The sequence below is a fragment of the Rhincodon typus genome, chromosome 29 (genome assembly GCF_021869965.1).
Source record: "Rhincodon typus isolate 14 chromosome 29, sRhiTyp1.1, whole genome shotgun sequence".
NCBI lineage: Eukaryota > Metazoa > Chordata > Chondrichthyes > Orectolobiformes > Rhincodontidae > Rhincodon > Rhincodon typus.
Window position 1 is genome coordinate 13,188,602 of NC_063360.1, and position 23,846 is coordinate 13,212,447.

The 23,846-nt window shown below is 39.9% G+C and overlaps 1 protein-coding gene and 1 long non-coding RNA gene across 2 annotated transcripts in view; one reads left to right on the forward strand and one right to left on the reverse strand.

The window, feature by feature from the left end:
• The window catches only part of wdr18 (WD repeat domain 18), a 165,524-nt gene extending 164,564 nt beyond the window's left edge, over nt 1–960 (reverse strand). The window contains exon 1 of the mRNA XM_020534000.2: nt 715–960. Within this exon, the coding sequence (XP_020389589.1) occupies nt 715–927 (213 nt within the window). The 5' untranslated portion in view covers nt 928–960. The remainder of the gene's footprint in view (nt 1–714) is intronic.
• A 57-nt stretch (nt 961–1,017) lies between these two features.
• The window catches only part of LOC125486468, a 31,210-nt gene continuing 8,381 nt past the window's right edge, over nt 1,018–23,846 (forward strand). Inside the window, exons 1-2 of the long non-coding RNA XR_007265126.1 lie at nt 1,018–1,221; nt 22,348–22,455. This is a non-coding gene — a long non-coding RNA (uncharacterized LOC125486468). The remainder of the gene's footprint in view (nt 1,222–22,347; nt 22,456–23,846) is intronic.

Below are 23,846 nucleotides of genomic sequence, written 5' to 3' on the forward strand. Positions count from 1 at the left end.
AGGAGCAGGAAGGCTGACAAGGGTCTAGGCCCGAAACGTCAGCCTTCCTGCTCCTATGATGCTGCTTGGCCTGCTGTGTTCATCCAGCTCTGCACCTTGTTGCCTCCATATCTGGTATCTGCCTTGTGAACCTTCTTTAGACCGCCTCCAATGCCAGCATATCTTTCCTTAAATAAGGGCCTAAAACTGTTCACAATATTACAGCTGTGGTCCAACTAGTTGCATTGTACAGTTTCAGCACTCCCTATTCCCTTTGAAATTAACACCAATATTCAATTTGCCTTCGCCATTAAGCACTGAAGTTCGATGCTCGCTTTTCGTGATTCGTGGACGAGGACTCACAAATCTCTCTGTTCTGTAGCTTTCTGCAGTGTTCATATAAACGATATCCAGCTCCTCTATTCTTCCCGCCAAAATTCATAACCTCACATTTCCCCACATTATATTCCATCTGTCAAGCTTTGGCCCACTCACCTAATCTATCCATATCCCGCAGCAGACTCTAAGGCAAATGGCTTGCTCCTACTTCTAATTTTTAAATAACTTCAAGTGACTTTACAGAGCGACGGACCAGTAACATGTGCGTTTGGCGTCAAATGGACTCCGGACGGTTAAAGTTTAGGCCCGCTTGCTGATCCTGGGATCTGGTAACAAATACCTGAAGTTCGCTGAATCTCTAGCGGTAAGACACCTCCTTCCCTGTCAGTTACTCACCTTCCTCTGCAGCTCCCACACGCTGATGTAGTTCTTGCCGAGCTGCGCTCCCAGGAGGTACTCGCCAGCGAGAGTACACAGGCCACGGGCCGAGGTATTGCCGCCACGATAGGTGGTGAGCGAGGTCCCCGAGCGCGGCTCCCAGACGTTGCAGTTCCATAGAGAACCTCCGGCATCGCAGCTCAGCACTACCTCCAGCACCGACGCCGCCATCTTATCAGCTTCCCACAATTCCTATCGCCAAGGAGCAACGAGGCAAGAGAGGCCGAGGTATCACCATGGCAACGATTGAGCTGGGCCGGAACTAGAATCAGTCAGACTCAAACACACTTCAAATTGAACATAAAGCACAACTTGTTCTTAAATGAAGAAACAGAAACTGAAGAACAAATGCTCTGTACAAAAATGATCGAGAAAGTAGAATGCAAAATGGCAACTGACAGCAGGATAATAATCAGCGGCACAATCGATCAAAATTAGCTTTATGAACTGCTAACCTTTGAAAAGGTGAGATCGAAAACGCAGATGAATTTAAAAGTTTTAAGCGGCAAAGATGGTTTTGGAATATTCCGTTAAATGCACTCCAAACCAGAATCGTTACGGTTCAGGAGCAGGCCGTTCAGCCCATCCAAATAAGCAGTATAACATATTTATAATTATATCATCCTTTCACTACATATTATTTCATTGAATGCCTCTATTGAACTCGCCACCACACCACCAGGCGGTGTACATGGAAGTGTTTCTTCTCATATTTACTTCTTTAAAGTTTTGGGAAAGATCTGTAGCTTGGGCTGTGGATGAAGTTGTTGACTTGCTGACTGAGCTGGCTTGTTTTTGTTCAGATGTTTTGTCACCATGCTAGGTGACATCATCAGTGGAGCCTCCTATGGAGCGACGTTATTCTACTCCGCTTGGATTTTATGCTGTCTGGTTCATTATGGGGAGTACTGCCATTTCCGGTTTTGATCCATATGGGTTGGTATATGGGGTCCAATTCTATATGTTTGTTGATTGAAGTATGGGTGGAGAATCATGACTCTAGGAATTCCTGTGCGTGTCTATGTTTGGCTTGGGCTACTATAGTTACCTTGTACCTTCATTGTCTGAATGTCTCAATTTAACAGGGACAAGGTACCCATAGTGGCCAAAGCCAAACATAGGAGCCACTGGTAGGAGAGACTAGGACCCAAGAGCACAACCTGACAGTGAAAGGACAACCCTTTAGAACTGAAACGAGGAGGAATTTCTTCAGGCAGAGAGTGGTGAATCTATGGAAGGCTGTGGAGACTAGGTTATTGTCTTTCCGCACTGTGATAGTTCATGATTAGTGAGGGGTCAAAGGGTTATGGTGAGAAGGCAGGAGAATGGGGTTGAGAAACATATCAGCCATGATTGAATGACAGAGCAAACACGATGGTCTAATTCCGCTCTTTTATCTTATGGTTTAACTGAGGGTCACAATACCTTAGTGAGGGGAAGGGGTTGAGAAAGACAGTCCTACATGGTAACCATTGTTGATGCAGAAACTGAACCCATGCTGTTGGCATCACTCTGCATTACAAACTTCCATCCAGGGCCCTAAATAGTCCTTCCAGTTGAGACAGAGCTTCACCTATATCTCCTCCAACTGGTAATCCCAATGTGGTCTTCTCTACACCGGTGAGACCAAACATAGACTAGGTGACCATTTCTCCAAGCAACTTCACCTAGCCCAAAATGGCCAGCCTAACCTTCCGGTCACCACCCATTTCAACACCCCCACCCAACATGTCCATCCTCAGCCTCCTCCAATGTCTCAGTGAATCAGATTGCAAATTTGCAGAACAACACCTACAGCCCAGAGGACTTAACATTGAGTTCTCTAATTTCAAATAACCTTCCTACCTACTCTCCGGCTCCCTTCCATCCCACCTACTGACCCTCCCTTCCAGCTACCAGCCAGATTCATCCTTCCCATCAACCAACCAAGTCGTACCTACTACGGTGCCCACCTATCACCACCATTCTACTAACTTCCACCCCCCCACTTTATCTGCAGTCCCCACTACCCCCATAACCAGTTCTGAAGAAGGGTAATACCCGAAACATTGACTGCTCCTTTCCTCCAGATGCAGCCTGCCCTGCTGTGTTCTTCCAGCCTCCTGTTTGTCTAAGTGAACCCTATACCTGAGCAGTATAGTTGATTCTTAACTACAATCTGGGCAATAAATGCTGACCTAGCTATGACATCCTACATCCCATGAACAAATTTGTAAAAAGTCTGTCCAGTGCATTTTTTGCTGTCCTATATGATGATTCCATATCTATCTATCCATATCTATCTATATGATATCTATATCTATAATTCTTAAAAACTATTTATAACTAGATATATTTACAACTAGAAAGCAAAACATAGTTTTCAGTACTTAATTCTTGGCAATAAACCCTATTTTTTGTTTCTGCTATATGGTAATTGTGGTCATTGAATTGTTATTCTGCAGGAGGAGGCTATTCAGCCCATTGTGTCTGCTCTGGCTCTCTGGGCATTTTAACTTAATACCAATCTCCTGCCTTTTCCTTCTAATCTGAGTATTGTTTCTATATAAGTAATTATCTGATGCCCTCTTAGGATAAGCTCCAACACATAATCATGAATTTGTATCAGCAATACAAGTAATCCTTATCGAAAGAAACTATTTAGGTTGCAGCACTGAAAACATTAGCTCAATTTCAAACATAGTTGCACATTACCAATCCAGTTGCCAACAATTAATGAACAAGCAATTCTTCATGTACGAGCCTCAATAAGTATTTGATTTTGGAAGGTATCACAACCACAAGCTGAATCCTGTCATTGTTAAACATCATACACATTTACTTCCAGCACTATTCATGGAACTGTTCCATCTTCAGTTCACTGTCAACTCTGACCCTCTTGAAGTCAACAATCTCCTGGGAAAAACGCAAAAAGAAACAGGATAGTTTATGGAAAAAAAAAATCCATTCTGATCCCCAAAAGGCTTTCAATCAAACACCGCAAGACCATGGTGACTACTAATACATTTTCCTGTTTACCCATTTACTATTGATTACTTAAGATGGTCTCCATAAGCTATAGCTCTCTCGCTGTCATCCTGACAAAAGACGTAATCACTTAGTTTTGACTGCAAAAGAATCCAAATAAAAGACCAACCGTGAGCCTTAATTTGAACTGCAATGTTGGAGAAAGGAACAGTGCTATGCAGAATGTAGAAGATATAATACATGATGCCTTTTCAGAAAGTTGGATTCAATATAAACCGGGGAATTGTACATTTAGCTACTGACTGACCACCAGGGGTCCCCAACTATAAGTCCATCTGATCTTGTTTGACACTTGCTGTTAACCCAGTTATATGCTCTACAAGAATTTTGTTTTTTATAAGTTATTAGTTAGTAATGACACCCTTTCAGAATTCCTGATGGACTCAATGGCCTTTACTCTCACTGGATGCTCTTGAATTGATTTCTTTGTAAATCATGCTATTTTTACAGAATCTTTACAATGTTATATTTCTCTGGAAAGCTCCCAATCCAGATGCTGTCACTCAGTGCTTCAGTTGAAGTTTAATTGTTTTCTTTTATGTTCAGTAGTTAAATTAACCCCTTCTGACCTTTTGACCTAATAATCTTCCTGGTCTCCCTATTTGAATGATGTGCTTAAGTTGTAAACATAACCTCCATCTGACAGCCTGCTGAGTGTATCATCAATAATCGGTCACCATAATTTTCTTCTAGTAGCAATTAAACAATTGCTGGTGATCAGAGCACATTTTATATGACACATATGATTTATTTTGATGGCTGTTCTAAACTATTAGATATATTTCATCAAAAGGATGCAGCTGTTGTGCACTGACCTAGGAATTCACATAAGTCAATATTAAGATATGATTAAATTTAGTCAGTAATTTTTGCAAAGGTTTAGTGACTACAAAGAAGCGCAAGCCAAAAGGACTGAAAACTGTTTAACCATTTCATGATATTAAAAAAACTTCCAATAAAAATACACTGCTGGTATTAAAGAAATAAAGGAGTTTACATCAGTATAATAACAAGTTTGTAGAGAGCAGAGAGCAAAAGATTGAGCACCGTTTTGGTCCCCTTGATTTCACAGGTCTTAACATCGCAAACAAAATCAACATTTTAATCAATCTGTTTTTATCAGCAGGACATTTTTTTGGTACTAATCTCACCTTCTCTGTTTCTAAAGTCATGAGTCATCCACCATTAACCTTTGAATACTATAATATAATGGTCTCAGGCCTATGCATCTGAGGAATGAAGGCAGACCAGTATTTTAAAAGGACCCACCCCTCCGTAACTAAGTAGTTGCACAGAGGAAGAATGTTTACAGCTATCACATTAACGAGTTGAGGGCGAAGCTGTATATTGCACAAAGTTTTCTCCAAGGCTTATCAGTTTTGAATTAAAAAACACACTGTGCTTCATTTTTTTTCCTTTATAAAACCATTCTTGCTCCAAATTTCACTCTTGTTCTTCAGCTTTTCCTCTACTTGCAGTTACATGTTATTCCTGATGTAAGCAAATATCTAAACTGATTAAATTTAAACTATTTTCTTGTCCTTCCCCAGTTGCTTTGTATACCTATAAGAAAATGCACTCTGATAACGAAGGAAAGACACAAGATGATCCTCACCTGTATAATATTAGAAGGGCACTATAGCTCACAGATCTCCTATAGGTGGGTGGGGGTAGGGCAGGAGAAGAAACTCCTGCTCTGTCACTATCATAATACTCATGCTGTAACTATTTACATGGACATAAAACATTCACCTATGTGCTCTGCAATCAGTAGTCTGCTGATGCCTATGCTATTGACTCTCACGATTGTTGCTGTCGAGGTGCTGTGATGGGGAAGAGACTATTATTCACCTCCTTGTGGAATGCGCCTTTGTAAAGAAGGTATGGAGAGAGATGCAATCGTTTTTGTTGACTTTTATTCCAAGCGGCTCCATGAGGCAGGATTCTAGTTCTACAGGCTCTTCCCAGGGATGCAAACTTAGAAAAACATCACTGCCCATGCAGGACCATCAACTTAGTCTTCTTTAGCCTATCCGAAACTCGTTGGTCTTCTAGTGCAAGGGGTTGACCTCAACCAAGTGTTGCCTACTGGCATATTCCAAGAGCCAGACCTACCCTGAAGGTTACATTAAAGCTTGGGGCAAACGCACAGAGGCGCAATGGGGAAAAGTTGTTGTCTAATGCCTTTCAGCTATAATTCAACAAGGGGCTGGAAACTATGAATTCTTCACGCTATGTTCCTTACCAAGAATGTACATTGTATGTCAAAAATACTGAAAATTTATTTCAGCATCTCAGAGTAAAACACGTTATAGCCCTCTAGCGGTGCATTTGATGATGTGCCTAACCCTGGACTGGGAGGCCTGGGTCCACGTCCCACCTGCTCCAGAGGTGTATAATAACATCTCTGAATAGGTTGATTAGAAAAAAGTGGTTTTATATTTTAAAAAGACATGGAATATAGAGAACAAAAATTGCTGGAGATCACAGCGCCTCAGACAGCATCCATAGAGAGAGAGCAAGCTAACGTTTCAAGTCTAGATGACTCTTCATCAGAACTGAAGTGTGAAGGGGACAGCATTTATATTGTAGTTGGTGGGGGGTTGGGGGATGTGGGGGTGGTGGGTGTAGGGTGCTGGTGGAGAAAAGATGTTGATTCTTCTGATAAGGTTCTCACATTCTGATCACCCTATTTGAACTATCAACATCCTACCATTCCTCCACCCCTACCATTCCCCACCCCCAAACTATAGCATAATTGCTGTCCCCTCCACATTTCACTTCAGCTCTGATGAAGAGTCTTCTGGATTTGAAACGTTAGCTTGCTCTCTCTCCATGGATGCTGTCGGACCTGCTGTGATCTCCAGCATTTGTTGTTTTCAGTGTGGATTCCAGCATCTGCAGTAATTGGCTCCTACATGGTGTATAGAGATTTTTATATTTATTGCAATTTTTGTAATTTCCACTTTGAAATGTTTTTGCCCTTGGGGATTCTATCTGGCATAGAATATATTTTGTAAGCATTAAGTGTAATACAGTTGTATCAAGTGGAACATGTTGTATGGGGATAAATGACATTTTCTTGCTAATATTGTAATATTCAAGTTGAAATATCTTAGAATGCATTTTTACAAATTTTATGAATAAAGTATGTTTTTGGTAAACAAAGGACCATCATCAAGATTCCAGAAGGCACCAAGTAACCATGAAACTGAAGCCAAGGTGCACTTTTATGTGGGGGAAAAAAATTGAGAAAATATATTTCAGCAGATTATTTTAGTGACTGGGGTTTGAGAGGTGGTTTGTTAGGTGAAGACAGAAGTGATGTTGCTAATAACTTTTTCCAGTTTGAGTTTTCAGTTGATAGCAATGCATGAGGAAGATTGAGTATTGAATAGAAACAAGGACTTGCACTTGTTATTTTCACTTGCTCGTGGTTGTAATTCAAACGCATCTCTATTTTCTACATGAAAAATAATGAGCTGTATATGTAGGGAGTTAGAATCTATTGTTATGACCAGGGTCGCACAAAGCACATCTCTGGATGGTTTAATCATGAGTAGCATTTCTGGAAAATGTGAAATATAATCCAGTCAATTTTATTTAAAGCCTCTGTTTGTATTTTTAATTAACCATTCATTCGATTCCATGATGAGGAAGCCAATCTAATCCATCACCCAACTGGGCAACCAGCAAGACTTAGTTTGCTTATTTCATCTTTAATCAAAGCTTGGAGCACGTATACCCAGATAAAACTCCAAACTTTCTAATGGAGAACATATGCCCAATTCATTTAGAATTACATTAAACAAACTACAGATCTAAATTCTCACATCCTGTTCACACCCCATAGTTTCACATAATTCATGCATAACTGTGATTCAAAAGCCACTTTTGAAACCTTCTATTGGCTATTCTATACAATTGTCATTTTATACATTAAGTTTCCCCAGAGTCTCAAAGGCTACAGTTTAGGTGAATAATACACTGTAAAGAGTTTTTTTAAAAATCCTAACCAAGTTATATATCATCTTATCCTTTCTCGTATTACATTTAAGCATATACAAGTATTGCGGGGTTGTTTAACTCAGTTGGCTGGAGGGCTGGTGAGTGATGCTAACAGTTGGATCAGTTCTCACACTGGCTGAAATTACCATGAATGACCCTCCTTTTCAACGTTTCCCCTCACCTGAAAGTATGGTGACTGTCAGATTAAACCATCTCCAGTTGTCTCTCTCTAATAAGAGAGATTTATACAAATGTTCTGGCCATGGTATATCATTTATAGCATTATTAAAACAATATAGAAATTAATCTTCCCATACTCCAATTGCAAGCCAATTGTTTAAACTTTTCTGTGCCATTGACAGGAAGGTATTATTCAATTCAACAATCTCGCATCAGTAAGATGTCAAGCAACTCCATGAGTGCACACTTCCTTTCACTATCAGCTTTTTCCATGTAACGTACGGTTGTCCCAAGGTTGATAACTTCATATAATTTCACATCATTTTTGGTGTGACAGGACAGGCAGTGTCAGTACCCCCAGGTTAGAGAGAAGAGAAGGAAATAAACCAGGATTTCCACTTATTAATTGCAGCTAGCTGCTCTTTGACAGCAGGGTCAGGTTTGTCTGTGACACTCCAGCCAATTAATTCATCTCTGAAGATCTTTGAATACAATCAGAATTGTGGAGAACATCCAGCATTCATAGAACCAGTCACGCCAAGAGGCAGCAGTTTAACAAGAGGAAAGCAAAGGACAAAATTTAAGGAGGGCTCTTGTGGCACAGTGGTAGTGTCTTTGTCTCTAAGCCAGAAGGCCTAGGTTCAACTTTTACCTGTTCCAGAAGTGTGTAATAACAATGCTGAAGAGCTTGATTGAAAATATTAAGGAAAACATTTCATAGAAACCAATAAAGTTGTCCACATTCATGTTTGTGGCCCATATAACACCAATTATTACATATAACTAATGACACAGACGGTCCTGCAATCAGAATTTAGAGACTTAAAAAGAAATTAGAAATATCAACAAGAGTAATCATTGATTTACTTTGGGGTATATGCAAGTGAGTATTGATACAAGAGGATAGAGCAGATGAACATACGAATGGAGAGTTGGTGCAGGAGGAAGGGTGTTAGATTAATAGAACATTGGGATCATTTCCAGGGAGATGCAATTTGTAGAGACTGTACAGGTTGCCTAGAAACAGCGCTGGAATCAGTGTTCTGTGGGGTGTTTTACTGGCGCTGTTGAGGGGCGTTTAAAATAATTTGATAAGAGTGGAACCAAGATGTAATACTAATGTGAGATAGCAAGATGCAAACTAAAGTCCAGAGAGGGAAATGAGTTCCTAGAGTGTGTTGAAAAATTTCCTACAGTAGCACATTTCCAGTCCAATATGAAAGGACATATTGCTGGACTCAGTTCTTGGAAATGAGGTGAGAGAGGTAGATGCAAGCAACAGTAAGATATTAAGTGCTTTAACTGTAAAAGCCAAAAGTAATGGTCTAAATTTACATTATATTACATGTATGGGAATGTGGTAAATAATGCTGCTGAGTTGAAAACACAGAAAACCACATGGAAATATGATGTTGTAACAATAACTTAAATCTGGCTCAAAGAAGAGCAGGATTGGGTATTAAATATTCTTTGAAATAAGGTGCTTGGGAAAGAAAAGGAGCAAATGACGGTAGTATTAAGGAAACGATCCCAATACTAGAGAGAAGATGCCCCAGAAAGTCAAGGACAGACTCGATTTGGCTATAGATAAGGTTCAATTACGTAGAGATAGTAAGAACTGCCGATGCTGGAGTCAGAGACAACACAGTTCGGAGCTGGAGGAACACAGCAGGTCAGGCAGCATCAGAGGAGCAGGAAAGCTGTCATTTCGGGTTGGGACCCTTCTTCAGAAATGGGGGAGGGGGAAGGGAGCTCTGAAATAAATAGAGGAGGGGTGGGGCTGGGGAAAGTAGGTGGGATGGTGATAGGTGAGTGCATGTAGGCAGTGGTGGGGATTGGTCAATGAGGTGGAGGAGTGGATAGGTGGGAGAGAAGACAGACACGTTGTGCCAGGTCAAGGAGGTGGGGATGAGAGGGAGGATTGGTCATGGGATGAGGCCAGGGGTGGGGAGATTTTGAAACTAGTAAAGTCCACATTGAGACCATTGGGTTGTAGGCTCCGCAGGTGGAATGAGGTGCTGCTCCTCCAGTTTCTGGGTGGTGCCAATGTGACACTGGAGGAGGCCCAAGATGGACATGTTGTCCAAGAAGTGGGAGGGGGAGTTGAAGTGGTTCGCGACTGGAAGGTGTTGTCATTTGTCGCGAACAGAGCACAGATGCTCTACAAAGCGGTCTCTGAGCCTCCGTTTGGTCTCACCAATGTAAAGGAGGCCACATCGGGAGCAGCGGATGCAGTACACCACATTTGTGGATGTGCAGGTGAACCTCTGTCTGATGTGGAAGGTTTTTTTGGAGGTGAGGGGGAGATGTAGGGGCAGGTGTAGCACTTCCTGCGGTCGCAGGGAAAGGTGCCGGGGGTAGTGGGGAGTGTGGAGCGGACGAGGGAGTCACAGAGAGTGCGGCCCCTACAAAAGACAGATAGGGGTGGGGAGGGAAATATTTCTTTGGTTGTGGGGTCACATTGCAGGTGGCAGAAGTGGCAGAGAATGATTCATTGAATCCGGAGGTTAGTGGGGTGATACGTGAGGACAAGGGGGATTCTGTCTTTGTTTTTGTTGTGGGGAGGCGATGTGAGGGCAGAGGTGCGAGAAACGTAAGAGATGCGGTCCATTTCTTGTTGTAGTCTATTGACCAGCAACTCATCTGAAAGGTATAAAGGAACAAATCTGCAAAAATTTACAAAGAAATGCAAGAATTATACAGTAGTTATAATGGTGGACCCACATTATCCAAATATAAAGTGGCTTAGTGGTCGACAATAGCAGACATTAGCAAAAACTCCTAGAGCATTAAGGAGAATATTTTCCACAGCAATATGTTCCCTGTCCAAAAATAAAGGAAACATTGCTACAGTAGTTTCTTGGGAATGAGGTGGACCAAGTGGATCAAGTGTCAATCAGGAAACACTTAAGGATCAGTGACCTTTGTGTCACAATGTTTAGAGTAGCTAGGAAAAAGGATGCAGAGATCCCCATCAAGCCTACTCTGCCATTCATTGTGATCGAACACTTTTAACCAATCTATCCCCATTACTCTTTATATCATTGGTAATCAGGTATCTATTAACCGCTACTTTAAATATACTCAAAGACTGAACTTCCGCAACTCTCCATTCTGAAGATTCACAACGCCCTGTGTAAAATTAAATCTCCTCATCTCAGTCCTAAATGGCATTTGAAATTGTGCCATCTAGTTCTAGGCTCCCTAGCCAGAGGAATCATCTTACCTACATTAACTCTGTCTATCCCTTTAGATATCTCACAGGTTTCAATGAGATCACTTTCAGTCTTCACAACTCTAGAGAATATACACCCAGTTTGCCCAATTTCTCTTCATAGGACACTCCTACCATCCCTCAATCTAGACTGGTGAACCATTGTTGCATTCCCTCTATGGCAATAATTTCCTTCCTGATGTAAGGAGACCAAAGCTGCGCATGGTACTCCAAGCTTCCATATAATTGAAACTAGCTTTCATTACTCCTGCATTCAAATCTTCTTGCAATAAAGGCTAATAGTCCATTATTCTTCCCAACAGCTTGCTGTACTTACATTGTTGGCATTCAGAGAATTATTGGCTTGGGCATCCAAGCCCTTCTTGTACATCTACACCTTCCAATCTCTAACCATTTAATAAATTCCCTACATATTGGTTTCTCTACTAAAGCGGATAAACTTACATTTTTCTACATTACATTCCACCTGCCATATTCTTGCTTCTCACTTTGCAGAAAGGGAGGTCGTGGAGGAGAGTTTGTCCACTGAGTCAGTATGGGTGGAAGTCAGAAACAGGAAAGGAGCAGTCACTTTATTAGGAGTTTTCTATAGACCCTCCCTGTAGCAACAGAGACACTGAGGAACAGGTTGGGATGCAGATTTTGGGAAGGTGTAGAAGTAATGGGGTTGTTGTCATGGGTGACTTCAACTTCCCTAATATAGACTGGAACCTCCTTAGAGCAAATAGTTTGGATGGAGCAGATTTTGCCAGGTGTGTCCAGGAAAGATTCCCGACTCAATATGTAGATAGGCAGACTAGAGGGGAGGCCACATTGGATTTGGTGCTTGGCAACGAACCAGGCCAGGTGTCAGATCTCTCGGTGGGAGAGCATTTCAGTGATAGTGATCACAACTCCCTCACCTTTACTATCCTTATGGAGAGGAATAGGAGCAGACGGAAGTAGAAGGAAAGTATTTATTTGCGGGAGGGGGAATTACAATGCTATTAGGCAAGAACTGCGAGCATAAATTGGGATCAGATGTTCTCAGGGAAATGCACGACAGAAATGTGGAGGTTGTTTAGGGAGCACTTGCTGTGAGTACTGAATAGGTTTGTCCCACTGAGGCAAGGAAGGAATGGTAAGGTGAAGGAACCTTGGATGACAAGACATGTGGAACATCTAGTCAAGAGGAAGGAGGAAGCTTAATTTAAGGTTGAGGAAGCAAGGATCGGACAAGGCTGTAGAGGGTTACAAGGTAGCCAGGAAGGAACTGAAGAATGGACTTAGGAGAGCTAGAAAGGGGCATGAAAAAGCCTTGGCGGGTAGGATTAAGGAAAACCTCAAGGCGTTCTGTGCTTATGTGAGGAACAAGAGGATGGCCAGAGTGAGGGTAGGGCCAATCACGGATAGTGGAGGGAACTTGTGAGCGGAGTCGGAGTCAGAGGAGGTAGGGGAGGTCCTCAATGAATACTTTGCTTCAGTATTCACCAGTGAGAGGGACCTTGACGTTTGTGAGGACAGCATGAAACAGGAAGATACGCTCGAACAAGTTGATGTTAGGAAGGAGGATTTCCTAGAAATTTTGAAAAACATGAGGATAGATAAGACCCCTGGGCCAGAAGGGATATACCCAAAGTTACTACAGGAAGCGAGGGAAGAGATTGCTGCCCCTTTGGCAATGATCTTTGAGTCCTTACTGTCCACTGGAATAGTACCAGATAATTGAAGGGTGGCAAATGTCAATCCTGGGAATTACAGACTGGTCAGTGTTACTTCTGTGGTGGGAAAATTATTGAGAGGATTCTGAGAGATAGTATTTATGATTATTTGGAAAAGCACAGTTTGATTAGAAATAGTCAGCATGGCTTTGAGAGGGGCAGGTCATGCCTCACAAGCCTTATTGAATTCTTTGGGGATGTGTCAAAACACATTGATGAAGGCAGAGCAGTGGATGTGGTGTATATGGATTTTAGCAAGGCATTTGATAAGGTTCCACATGGTAGGCTCATTCAGAAAGTAAGGAGGCATGGGATTCAGGGAAATTTGGCTGTCTGGATACAAAACTGGCTATCCAATAGAAGACAGAGGGTGGTAGTAGATGGAAAGTATTCAGCCTGGAGCTCAATGGCCAGTGGTGTTCCACAGGGATCTGTTCTGGGACCTCTGCTCTTTGTGATCTTTATAAATGACTTGGATGAGGAAGTGGAAGGGTGGGTTAGTAAGTTTGCCGATGACACAAAGGTTGGTGGAGTTGTGGACAGCGTGGAGGGCTGTTGTAGGTTGCAACGGGACATTGACAGGATGCAGAGCTGGGCAAAGAAGTGGCAGATGGAATTCAACCCAGAAAAGTGTGAAGTGATTCATTTTGGAAGGTCAAATTTGAATGCAGAATACAGGGTTAATAGCAGGATTCTTGGTAGTGTGGAGGAACAGAGGGATCTTGGGATCCACATCCATAGATCCCTCAAAGTTGCTACCCAAGTTGATAGGGTTGTAAAGAAGGCGTATGGTATGTTGGCTTTCATTGGTGGGGAATTGAGCTTAAGAGCTGCGAGATTATGCTGCAGCTCTATAAAACTCTGGTTAGACCACACTTGGAATATTGCGTTCAGTTCTGGTCACCTCCTTATAGGAAAGATGTGGAAGCTTTAGGGTGGGTACAGAGGAGATTTACCACAATGCTGCCTAGTCTGGAGGGCAGGTCTTATCAGGAAAGGTTGAGGGAGCTAGGACTTTTTTACTTGGAGCGAAGAAGGATGAGAGGTGACTTGATAGAGGTGTAGAAGATGATGACAGGCATAGATAGAGTGAATAGTCAGAGACTTTTTCCCAGGGCAGAAATGACTATTACAAGGGGGCATAATTTTGAAGTGATTGGAGGAAGGTATTGGGGAGATGTCAGAGGTAGGTTCTTTACACAGAGAGTGGTGGGCATGCCGGCAGTGGTAGTAGAGTCAGATAGTTTAGAGACTTTTAAGCAATTCTTGGATAGGCACATGGAGGATAGTAAAATGTAGGGTATGCAGGGTGGTTTGATCTTAGTTGGATAATAGGTTGGCACAACATTGTGGGCCGAAGGGCCTGTACTGTGCTGTACTGATCTATATGTTCTAAACCTGTCTAAATCCTCTTGAAGCCACTTCACATCTTCCTCACAAACATATTCCTGCTTAGCTTTTTATCATTCACAAACTAGGAAGTATTATAATGTGGAGTAATATTTGCTAGTTTCCAATCTGCAAGAATCATTCTAAAACCTATATAATTTTGGAAGATGATCACCAAGGCATCAATATCTCTATAGCCACCTCCTTCAGCACTCTGGTATGTAGAATATCAGATCATGAGAATTTATGAACCCTCTGTCCCATTAACTTATCCAGTTCAAACTTCTTACTAATAGTGATTTCCTATGTCTTCTCATTCTATCTTGTCACTTGGATCTCTACTTCTGGGAGATTTCTTGTTCTTCCTCAGTGGAAACAAACACAAAGTAATCATTTAGCTTCTCTGCCATTTCCCTGCTCTCCATTATAAGCTCTCCTGCCTGTGCCTGTAATGGACCTACATTTGTCCTTGTCAAATATTTCCTTTTTACGTACCTGTAGAATCTTTTATAGCTCATTCTTAGAATTTTTGCTCAATTGCAATCATACCGATTCTCCCTTTCCTGATCAGTTTCGTGGTCCTCCTTTCTTGTATTGTAAAATATTCCCAATCCTCAGATTTACAACTATTTTTGGCAACTTTGTCGGGCTTTTAATTGTGTACAATTTTTAACTTCATTTGTTAGCCATGATTGACTGCTCTTTTTTGAGTTTTTGCCTTGAAGGCATGCATTGTTGCTTTAAACCATGCAATTGTCTGCTACCTATTGGGGGTTCATTACCACAGTTATCAAATATAAGCAGTCAACCATTTGTAAGCAATTTTTAGATAGTTTAATGTGTTTGCTAAGGAGCAGCAGAGTATGAAACATTATATATTTCCTTTATTTGTTGAATTAACTAAAGGGTAAGAAATGAGAACACTTTTCCAATTCTGAAGCCATTCTGTAGAATGGCGAAAGAGGCTATGGACTTTTACAATTTGGAATGGTGGTGTGTTCATCCCTGACATTTTAGAGTTTTTGATGGTAACAGTCTTTGTTCTTCAGTAAAACTCCTAATCTTCTTCGAAAAGGTATGACACAATCTTGTGGCCCCTCTCTTTTTTCACATTTCAGCTACTCCTGTTAATATACCTTATTATGGGGTCTCATTATCTATACTGTATCAATCACCCTTTTCAGCCAATGACCACAGGCTGAGATCAGGATGACTACTGTCCCTTTGCCCAACTCCATCAAAGACTAGTTTGCAATCCTTTTAATGTCAAAACATTCTATTCTTCTAAACGCAGCATTGATAATATGGTAATTTGTGCCTGTCAGATCTTTGACATCAGTTCAATGGAACATCATAACCTCAGTGACCCTTATGACTTTTCCTTTGCTTTCATTTGTTAGAGATTTGTTTCATGCTTGGAGAAGGCTGGTTACCACACTAACACAGTTAAATGAGATTTCACATTACACAGGAAATACTAAATATGGTATACCAAAATAGTTCAGTGTTAAAGGGGATTTCCATTTCCATTTCCAACAAAAGATGCATTAAAATTGATTAACGAAACAGTCCTAAGACAAAAAGATGAACCCCCAGTGTTGAATTATGTGTGCACGTTTCTAAAGAGATTCACAGGATCATATAAAGTCATGGAAGACATTTTAAAAATGTCACAAGCAGAAGTGAAAGAATGGGTGGACAAACATTTGACAACTAGGGCATTTCAATCAGGAGAAAAAGTAAGCAAAAGTGTTGGGGCAGTTAGACACTGTGTTCTCATATTTACAGAAAAGATAACTGGAAGATCTAGAAAAATATATAAGGAAATCTGCAGCAATGCAACCAGGCACACAATGTTAGCTAGAAATGATGTATAGGAGATTCAGTTGAGTTCAGGAAAATGAGCTCGGAGGGAAAGAGAAATTCAATATATGTTGGAAAACCATTTAATTGAACCCAGCCAAAGTAGCTGCATTTCCTCAGTCATGTTGATTTGTCAGCTGAATCGATCAACCAGATTCCACATAGACTGTAGAAAAATAAAGGAAGTATAAAAAAAGATTTCTAACCAATTCCTCAGTTTGAGGATTGTATCTAAAGTTTTGGTAGTACCTCATTACTTTCTAAAATTGGTCTGTTGAAGAGGTACTGACTTGCACCACTAATATCAAAAGCTACAGAAATATCCATCTTTGTTACACCACATGGGTTATATCAATGTTAAGTGATCTCCAACTACATTTCCAAAGACTTATGCATCAAGTTGTAGCTGGAGTCAGAAGGTGAGTTACTTGCCATAGTATTACTAGCCTTTGACCTGCTCTTGTAGCAACATTTTCATGTGCCAAATCCAGTTATGTTTCTGATCAATGCACCAGCTTGTTCCCAGTCTGTCTCAGGCTTGCTGCAGTGAAGCTCAGCACAAGCTGGAAGAACAGGACCTCTTTTTCCACTTGGGAACTCTTTAAGCTTCTGGACTCAACATCAAGTTCAACAATTTTAGGGCTTGAGGCACGTTCTCCCATGTCTTTACCCCAAACCCAACACACAAGGTCTTGTTATCACATGGTCTATTAAACAAACTGTCCCCATTTGTAGCTATTCACTCTCCACGCTGATCGCAATCCACTCATTTATCTGCCCATTTTTCTCAATCTCTTTCTTTGGGCTCTATTTCCACGTATAATTTATTCCTTATACCCCATCCCTCCCCCACCCTATTTTCTACATAGAAATAAACTTTTTCTGAGCTACTATGAGTTCTGAGGAAGGGTCACAAGATCCAAAATGTTAATTCTGATTTCTCTCCACAGATGCTGTCTGCTGAACTTTTCCAAGAATATATCTCAGCCTTAAATATACACAAGGATTTTGCCCATACAACCCTCTATGGCAGAGTTTCAAAGACTCTCAACCTTCAGAGACAGAATTCCACCTCATTTCAGCAACAAATTTACTCTGAAACTATGCCCTCTGATCCTCGACTCTCCCACAAGGAAAAACATGCTCTCTGCTTTTACCCTATCAAGTCCCTCAAGTATTCTATATGTTTCCATGAAATCACCTCTATTCTAAGCTCCATTGAGTAGAGGCCCAGGTCTTTGCTCACAAGAAAATCCCAACATACGAAGGATCATGCCACTGAACTTGCTGTGAACTGCCTCCAATGAAATGACATCTTGCCTTAAATAAGAGGACCAAAACTCACCTTGTACAATTGTAGTAAGACGTTCCTGTTCTTACACTCTACTTCCCTGGAAATAATGGCAAATATTCCATTAGCTGCACCTATGTACTAGTTTTCTCTGTTTTGTACAAAAGAATCTCAAAGTCTCTTTACAGCAGTTTTTCTACATTTAACTAATACCCTGTTCTTTTGTTCTCTCTTCCAAAACGAACAATTTCACATGTCCAGTTATTTTGTACACATTTTAACTAAGGCTGTAAATGAGGTCAGGAACTGAGTGCCAGTGAGCAAACTGCTAAGCAAGTGTGGCTGTAAACCACTGTTAATCACCATCAGTAAATGATCAAAGGTGTTGAGAATAGGCTGATGCAATGGCTAATGACCAGGTTGAATTTATCTTTTTTATATATTATACATACCTGGGCAAAATTTCTACATAGTTGGGTAGATGCCATTGTTGTAGTTGTACTGCAACAGTTTGACTAGGGGCTTGGCAAATTCTGTAACAGAGCCTTCAGGAGTACTATTGGAATATTGTCAAGGGCATTAGTCTTTGCAGCATCCAGCACCTCCAGCCATTTCTTGTTATCACATGGATTGAATTGAATTGACTGAAGACTTGCATCTGTGATGCAGGGGACCTCTGAAGGAGCTTGAGATGGGTCATCCACTTGGCACTTCTGGGTGAAGATTATTAGGAATGCTTTTGCACTTATGTGCTGGTCTCTCCCTACCCCACTGCTATTGAGGATGGGGATACTAGTAGAACCTCATACTCCAGTGAGCTAATTGACTACCAATCACCATTCATGATTGGATGTGGTAGATTTCATTCATTGGTTATAGAAATGCTTAGCTCTATCACTTGCTACGGTATTTGGCATGCATGTAGGCCTGGTTCATAACTCCCATCAGGTTGACCTCATTTTTATGTATGCCTGGCGCTGCTCCTAGCATGCTCTTCTGCACCCTTCACTGGATCATGAATTCTCACATACTGCAGGACGTACACTCCACTTGGCCCACGTGACCTGCCATTCTGTAACACTGAAATTATCTGTTAGCCCTGGGTTAAGTATAACCTTACCAGTAACTTTACTTCATACAACTTTATTTGACTTTCACTTGATTTAACCTTAACTACTTCATTATAAATGATACATTTTTCTAGTTTTAATCTACTTAAACTCATTTCCAACAGCAGCTTCTCACCAACCAAAGCACTTGGTTTTCTTATGTCACTCTTAGAATTTTCTCACAGACTGCTACCAAGCAGCTAAGTAGAGGTGGCACCTGCAGCTCCGTTTCTACTCCCAGAACATAAAAGTGAAGGCCCTCAGCCTTACCCTCTCTTTATCCACTGCTTCTGTAAAAGTGCCTCCCAAAAAGGTATGGCAGTTTTCAGTGGAGGTCCCTGGACAAATCTGGCCGACTCCAGAGTAAGAATAAAAAAAAACTGCTAGAAAGCCACTTTCAATAGGTTAGGAATATGTTTAGTCCAGGTAAATTGTAATATTCGCAAACAAATCTCTAACAAAACAACAAGCTGTGGTTGCAGGATGATAAAAGGAGTTAAGATGAAGCAGAAAAAGTGTGCTTTATGACAAATAAGTTGTGGATCATGCAAATTGTAAATAAGGTTGCACCTTCCATGTTCAAAGAACTGAAAAAACAAATGAAAAAGTATGAAGAGAAATTGGTGGCTAAAGTAAATGGAAGTCCAAAAGTGTTTTTATAATGTTGACACCAGGTGAGCAAGGGGGATCAGCTCCCCTTTTTACAAACTCCTCCCAGTAAGTTGCAACCATTTTTTTTTTTTAAAAAAGTGCAGTTTCCAAACTTCAAGTAAAATACAGTTCACTAGAAAATGAAGGAACTAATTAAAAGATTTTTTGATGTAAAAAAGGTAAAGCCTGTTTACCCTGAGAAAAACATAAGAACACACTAAACATGCACACAAACACCAGTAATCCATTTAAAAGGGAGATTTATTTGCGTGCAGACAGGGAACATAAAGATTAAGCTGCTAAATGGTCTTTAGAATCATTGAGGCATTAAATTCTTAACCAGAGACCACAGTTGTTTAATGGCTGACTTGTACATTTAACAGTACGAATCCATAGATATCTTTGACTGCAGTGACATTGGCCATAATTTTCCAATCTTCCTGAAGTCTTCAGAGTCAGTTATAAACATTATACCGTTGTACCAAAAGGATGTAAAGATAAACTCAGTATTCACAAATCAGTCATCTTAAAGCTTCCCCACCACGGAGGTTAATAAATGGTAATTTGAAACAAAATTAACCACTTAGGCAAATGGAATAGTTAAGAAAAGTCAGCATGGATTTCTTAAGGGCAAATGATGTTCACTAACTTGCTGAGCTACAAACAAGGTTGATATGGGCAATGGGTGTTGATGTGTACATCATTTCAGAAAAAAAAAAACAATGCACTGCAAAACTACAACAAATGGCTGTAACAACATGGATACAAAATTTGGTGAGTGACAGGAAACAGAGTTGTAGACTGGAGGAAAGTTGACAGTGAAATTTCCCAGGGATTAGTATTAAGACCATTTGCTTTTTTTGATATTCATTAAGAACTTGTACCTGGCACGATTTCAAAATTTGCCGAAGATATTAAGTTTGGAAGCATTATGAACCATTAGGAGGTTACTGCACAATTTCAAAAGGACACAGACAAGTTTGGTGGGATGGTCAGATAAATGGCAGATTAAATTTGTTACAGAAAAGTTTGAAGTTACTCATTTTGGTAGAAAGAATACTGACATAGAAACTAAAGAGATGTCATGAAGAAACCAGACAGATGTATTCAATTACTTCCTGGTCGTTCGGTCTGCAAGCAGAATTTTTTTTATATAAAAAAAAATCTTCCATTTTGAAATCATAAATGGTGTTTCCCCAAACCTAGTTTGTGAAATCCAATTTAAGTAACTCATGGAAAACAGTTGAGGGTTAAAACAAAGTGGGGAGAAGAATATTTATCAACATACACATTCACAGGCATAAGAGGAAGAACAAGAAGGGGAAAACAACCATTATAAATAACGTTAAAAATGGGCATTAAGTCACATGAATTAAGAGTCCAGTAAATTAATGTCCAGTGAAGATTCTTGCAGTGGGCTGATTTTGAGGAATCCCTTTCTGTAGGAGCTTGGATGCAGGTGGGTGCATTGAAGGCAATGTAATATGATCCTTCTAGACTGGAATTAGTTCACTTTTCAGGGAAATATAGTATCCTTCACGGACGTCAAGCTTGAAAACAGGTTGATACACAAAGGCAACTTTATCTGAGCCTGTAGCTGCTTTTTGACCTCTGGTTTGATGGTTAAAAGCAGTCAGATAAGGGCTCAGAACTGTATAATTAAAGTTATTCAAAGACAATACAAGTTTTGGTCATGTGACAGGGTTCGTGGATGAAACAGTTTCACAACCTAAAGAGGCACCTTTGATGTCTCTGGCTGAAGCCATTGTGTACATAGGAAATAATTGTGGGGCTATTAATACCACTTCAAGGATTATAAAGCAAGGATTGATGATTCTCCCTTTGCTATCAGTTCAGGTTTGGAAAAGGAAGATCTGTGCCCTCACTATCCCACCAGGAAAATTATAGGTGTGAAACTCCACAAAAGTGTTATGTAACTTGGTCCACTGGAAATTTCTAGACCTTATCCAACTTGCACATTATGTGATTGATAGAGGTCATATTGCATTCCAGCACGAGTTCATTTTAAAAATAAACAAGCAATTTTTTTTTCGTTCATTCACTTACAGGATGAGGACATCCCTAGCTGTGCCAGCGTTTATTAATCATCCCTAGTTGTCCTTGAGGAAGTGGCAGCAAGCTTCCTTCTTGAACCACTGCAGTCCATTTGGTGTAGGTACACCAACAATGCTATTAGGGAGGAAAGTTAAAGGATTTTTTTTCCAGCCTCCTGGGCATGACACAGTCACAAGCGTGGAAAAAGACCCTTCGATCCAACCCATAGCTCAAATCTAAAGGTTGTGCAACAGCAGAGGGACCTAGACATAAACTTGCATAAATAACTGAACATGGTAAGAGAGACTTAAAGTGTTTAATAAAGGGTATGTCATCCTGCAGTTTATCAAAACGAGTATAAAAGGAGAAAAGCAAGGAATCTGTCTGCACATAACACTGGTCCAATCACAACTACAATCCTGCAGAAAGATACAAGGTATTTAAAATGGCACAAAAAGGCGTCATGCAAGCTGTTTCAGAAATTAGAAGAGTTGGTACTTACAAACACTGGATAAGTTGAGACCATTTTCCTCAGAGGAATGTTTGAATACCTCTATGACTTATTCTCAAATCACAAAAGATCAGAACAAATGGATATGTGGAAACTGTTCACATTGGTGGAAGGATATGAACATCTCACTTAAAATGGAGTTTCATGTGTTGATGTGTATCTGTTACAAAGTATATTTGCCCATGTTTTGTCAGGCGGCTTAACTGGAAAACAGAAAAGCCATAGCAAGATACCCAACTGCATAGCAGCAGTCAATAATGGTCTCATGAAAACAGTTATCACAATAACGTTATCATATTCTATGCCCATATCACCTCCATTAAAAAACATTTTTTTTTTAAAAATAAAGCTGTGGTAAAATATAATGGGTGCATGGTCTAGAACACATTTATCATAAAGTTTAATACTGAGACCGTCTACTTCAGATTGTCAACATCTACTATGCTTTGTTGTGGAAAACTAGAACACATTTATACAAATAGGCGAAGGGTGAAATTGGGGGGAAAAGGCAGAACTTTTAGTTTATTATCAATATCATCAAATCTTATGTTTTAATTTTTATTCCTTTAAAGGTACAGATGGTTAAATACAACTTGTTGTTATAAAATGTAAACCATTAGTGACCAGTCACATGACACCAGTACAATTGAGAAATGTGAACACAAAACAGACAGATGGAGGTAAGGGATAAATCACATTTTTATAGTTGAAGCTTTGCATAAGGTGAAGTGGTTTTCCTGAGTTGAGAAGTATATTTTCCTGTTCTAACCCGTTAGAATAAATGACATTTTAAAAGATGTACACAAAATTCAATATTTGTCAACATATAAAATAAACTATCCTAGAACAAAGAAATCCCAGAAGCTTTATTTGTGGAAGCTTATTTTTAATTTCTTTTTCATGTCTTATCACAGGGAACCAAAAGATCGACATGAATATGTTCCCTTTTTTGTCATTCTTCAATTTACATTTTTAGGATGGAACTTACTCATTTTTTATTAAGATTAAAAAATAGTGGAATTATTCAGCAAATCTGGTAGCATCTGTGGAGAAAAAAAACAGCATTAAAGTTTTAGGTCAATGACCTTTTATCTGAACTCAATTGGAAATGTATTTACTCCAATTCTTCTTTTAAAACCAGTTTCAAAGCTGAGTGAATTTTATCTTGATTACTGGCATTCTCATTTTCCTAGTCAATTGCTCAAATAGACTCCCACAAATAAGGTAAAATATGAAAAAAAAAAGCACGAGGTAACATAGGTTTTCACAATAGTTACAAGTTAAGAGTAAATATTTGATTTCTACAATCACTGGAAGATACCACAGTAGTTAATGTTTTCAAAACCCCTGAGAATCACAATCTAGCCTCTAATACACAGTACTAGATTGTAAACAGCACATTGAGACAAAAGTATATATTTATTAGTCATTATTAATTCTAATTCTAACAGCACAGCATAATTATTAGCCTGTACATACAAGGACAAGTTGACAATATCAAAGCAGTACGTTCCATAGTGCTTTTGCTTTCTTTAAAGTGTGTTCATTTAAGTCTTTGGTATACAGCAAACCTTATTCTTAAAGAAATTTATAGCAGATGATAGAATTTTCATAGAATGCTACAAATGGAAAAATTATTAAAATCAAAAACAATATTTTTAATATTTGACCCTAATGATTACAATCATAAACTAAGACATCATTCAAATTAGATTAATGGATTCCTTCACAGAGTGCAAGAAACCATTCCAGCAAATTGGATTTATATTTTGATAGCAATTAAAACATTTCACACATGATTTGATTACACTTTAGATGTAAAATTGCTTTACAGTACATATAAATATTTCAAGCATAGTTTGATGGAGGACGTATCAAAAGACCTTGTTTAGATGTAGTCAGATTTCCAAAAATCCTACATGTCCAAAGATGGGGATTGGCTAAAGGTAATTTTTATGGACAACTGGGCATTTATTAAGAGATAACACAGTGTGGAGCTGGAGGAACACAGCAGGCCAGGCAGCATCAGAGGAGCAGGAAAGTTGACGTTTCGGTTTGGGACCCTTCTTCA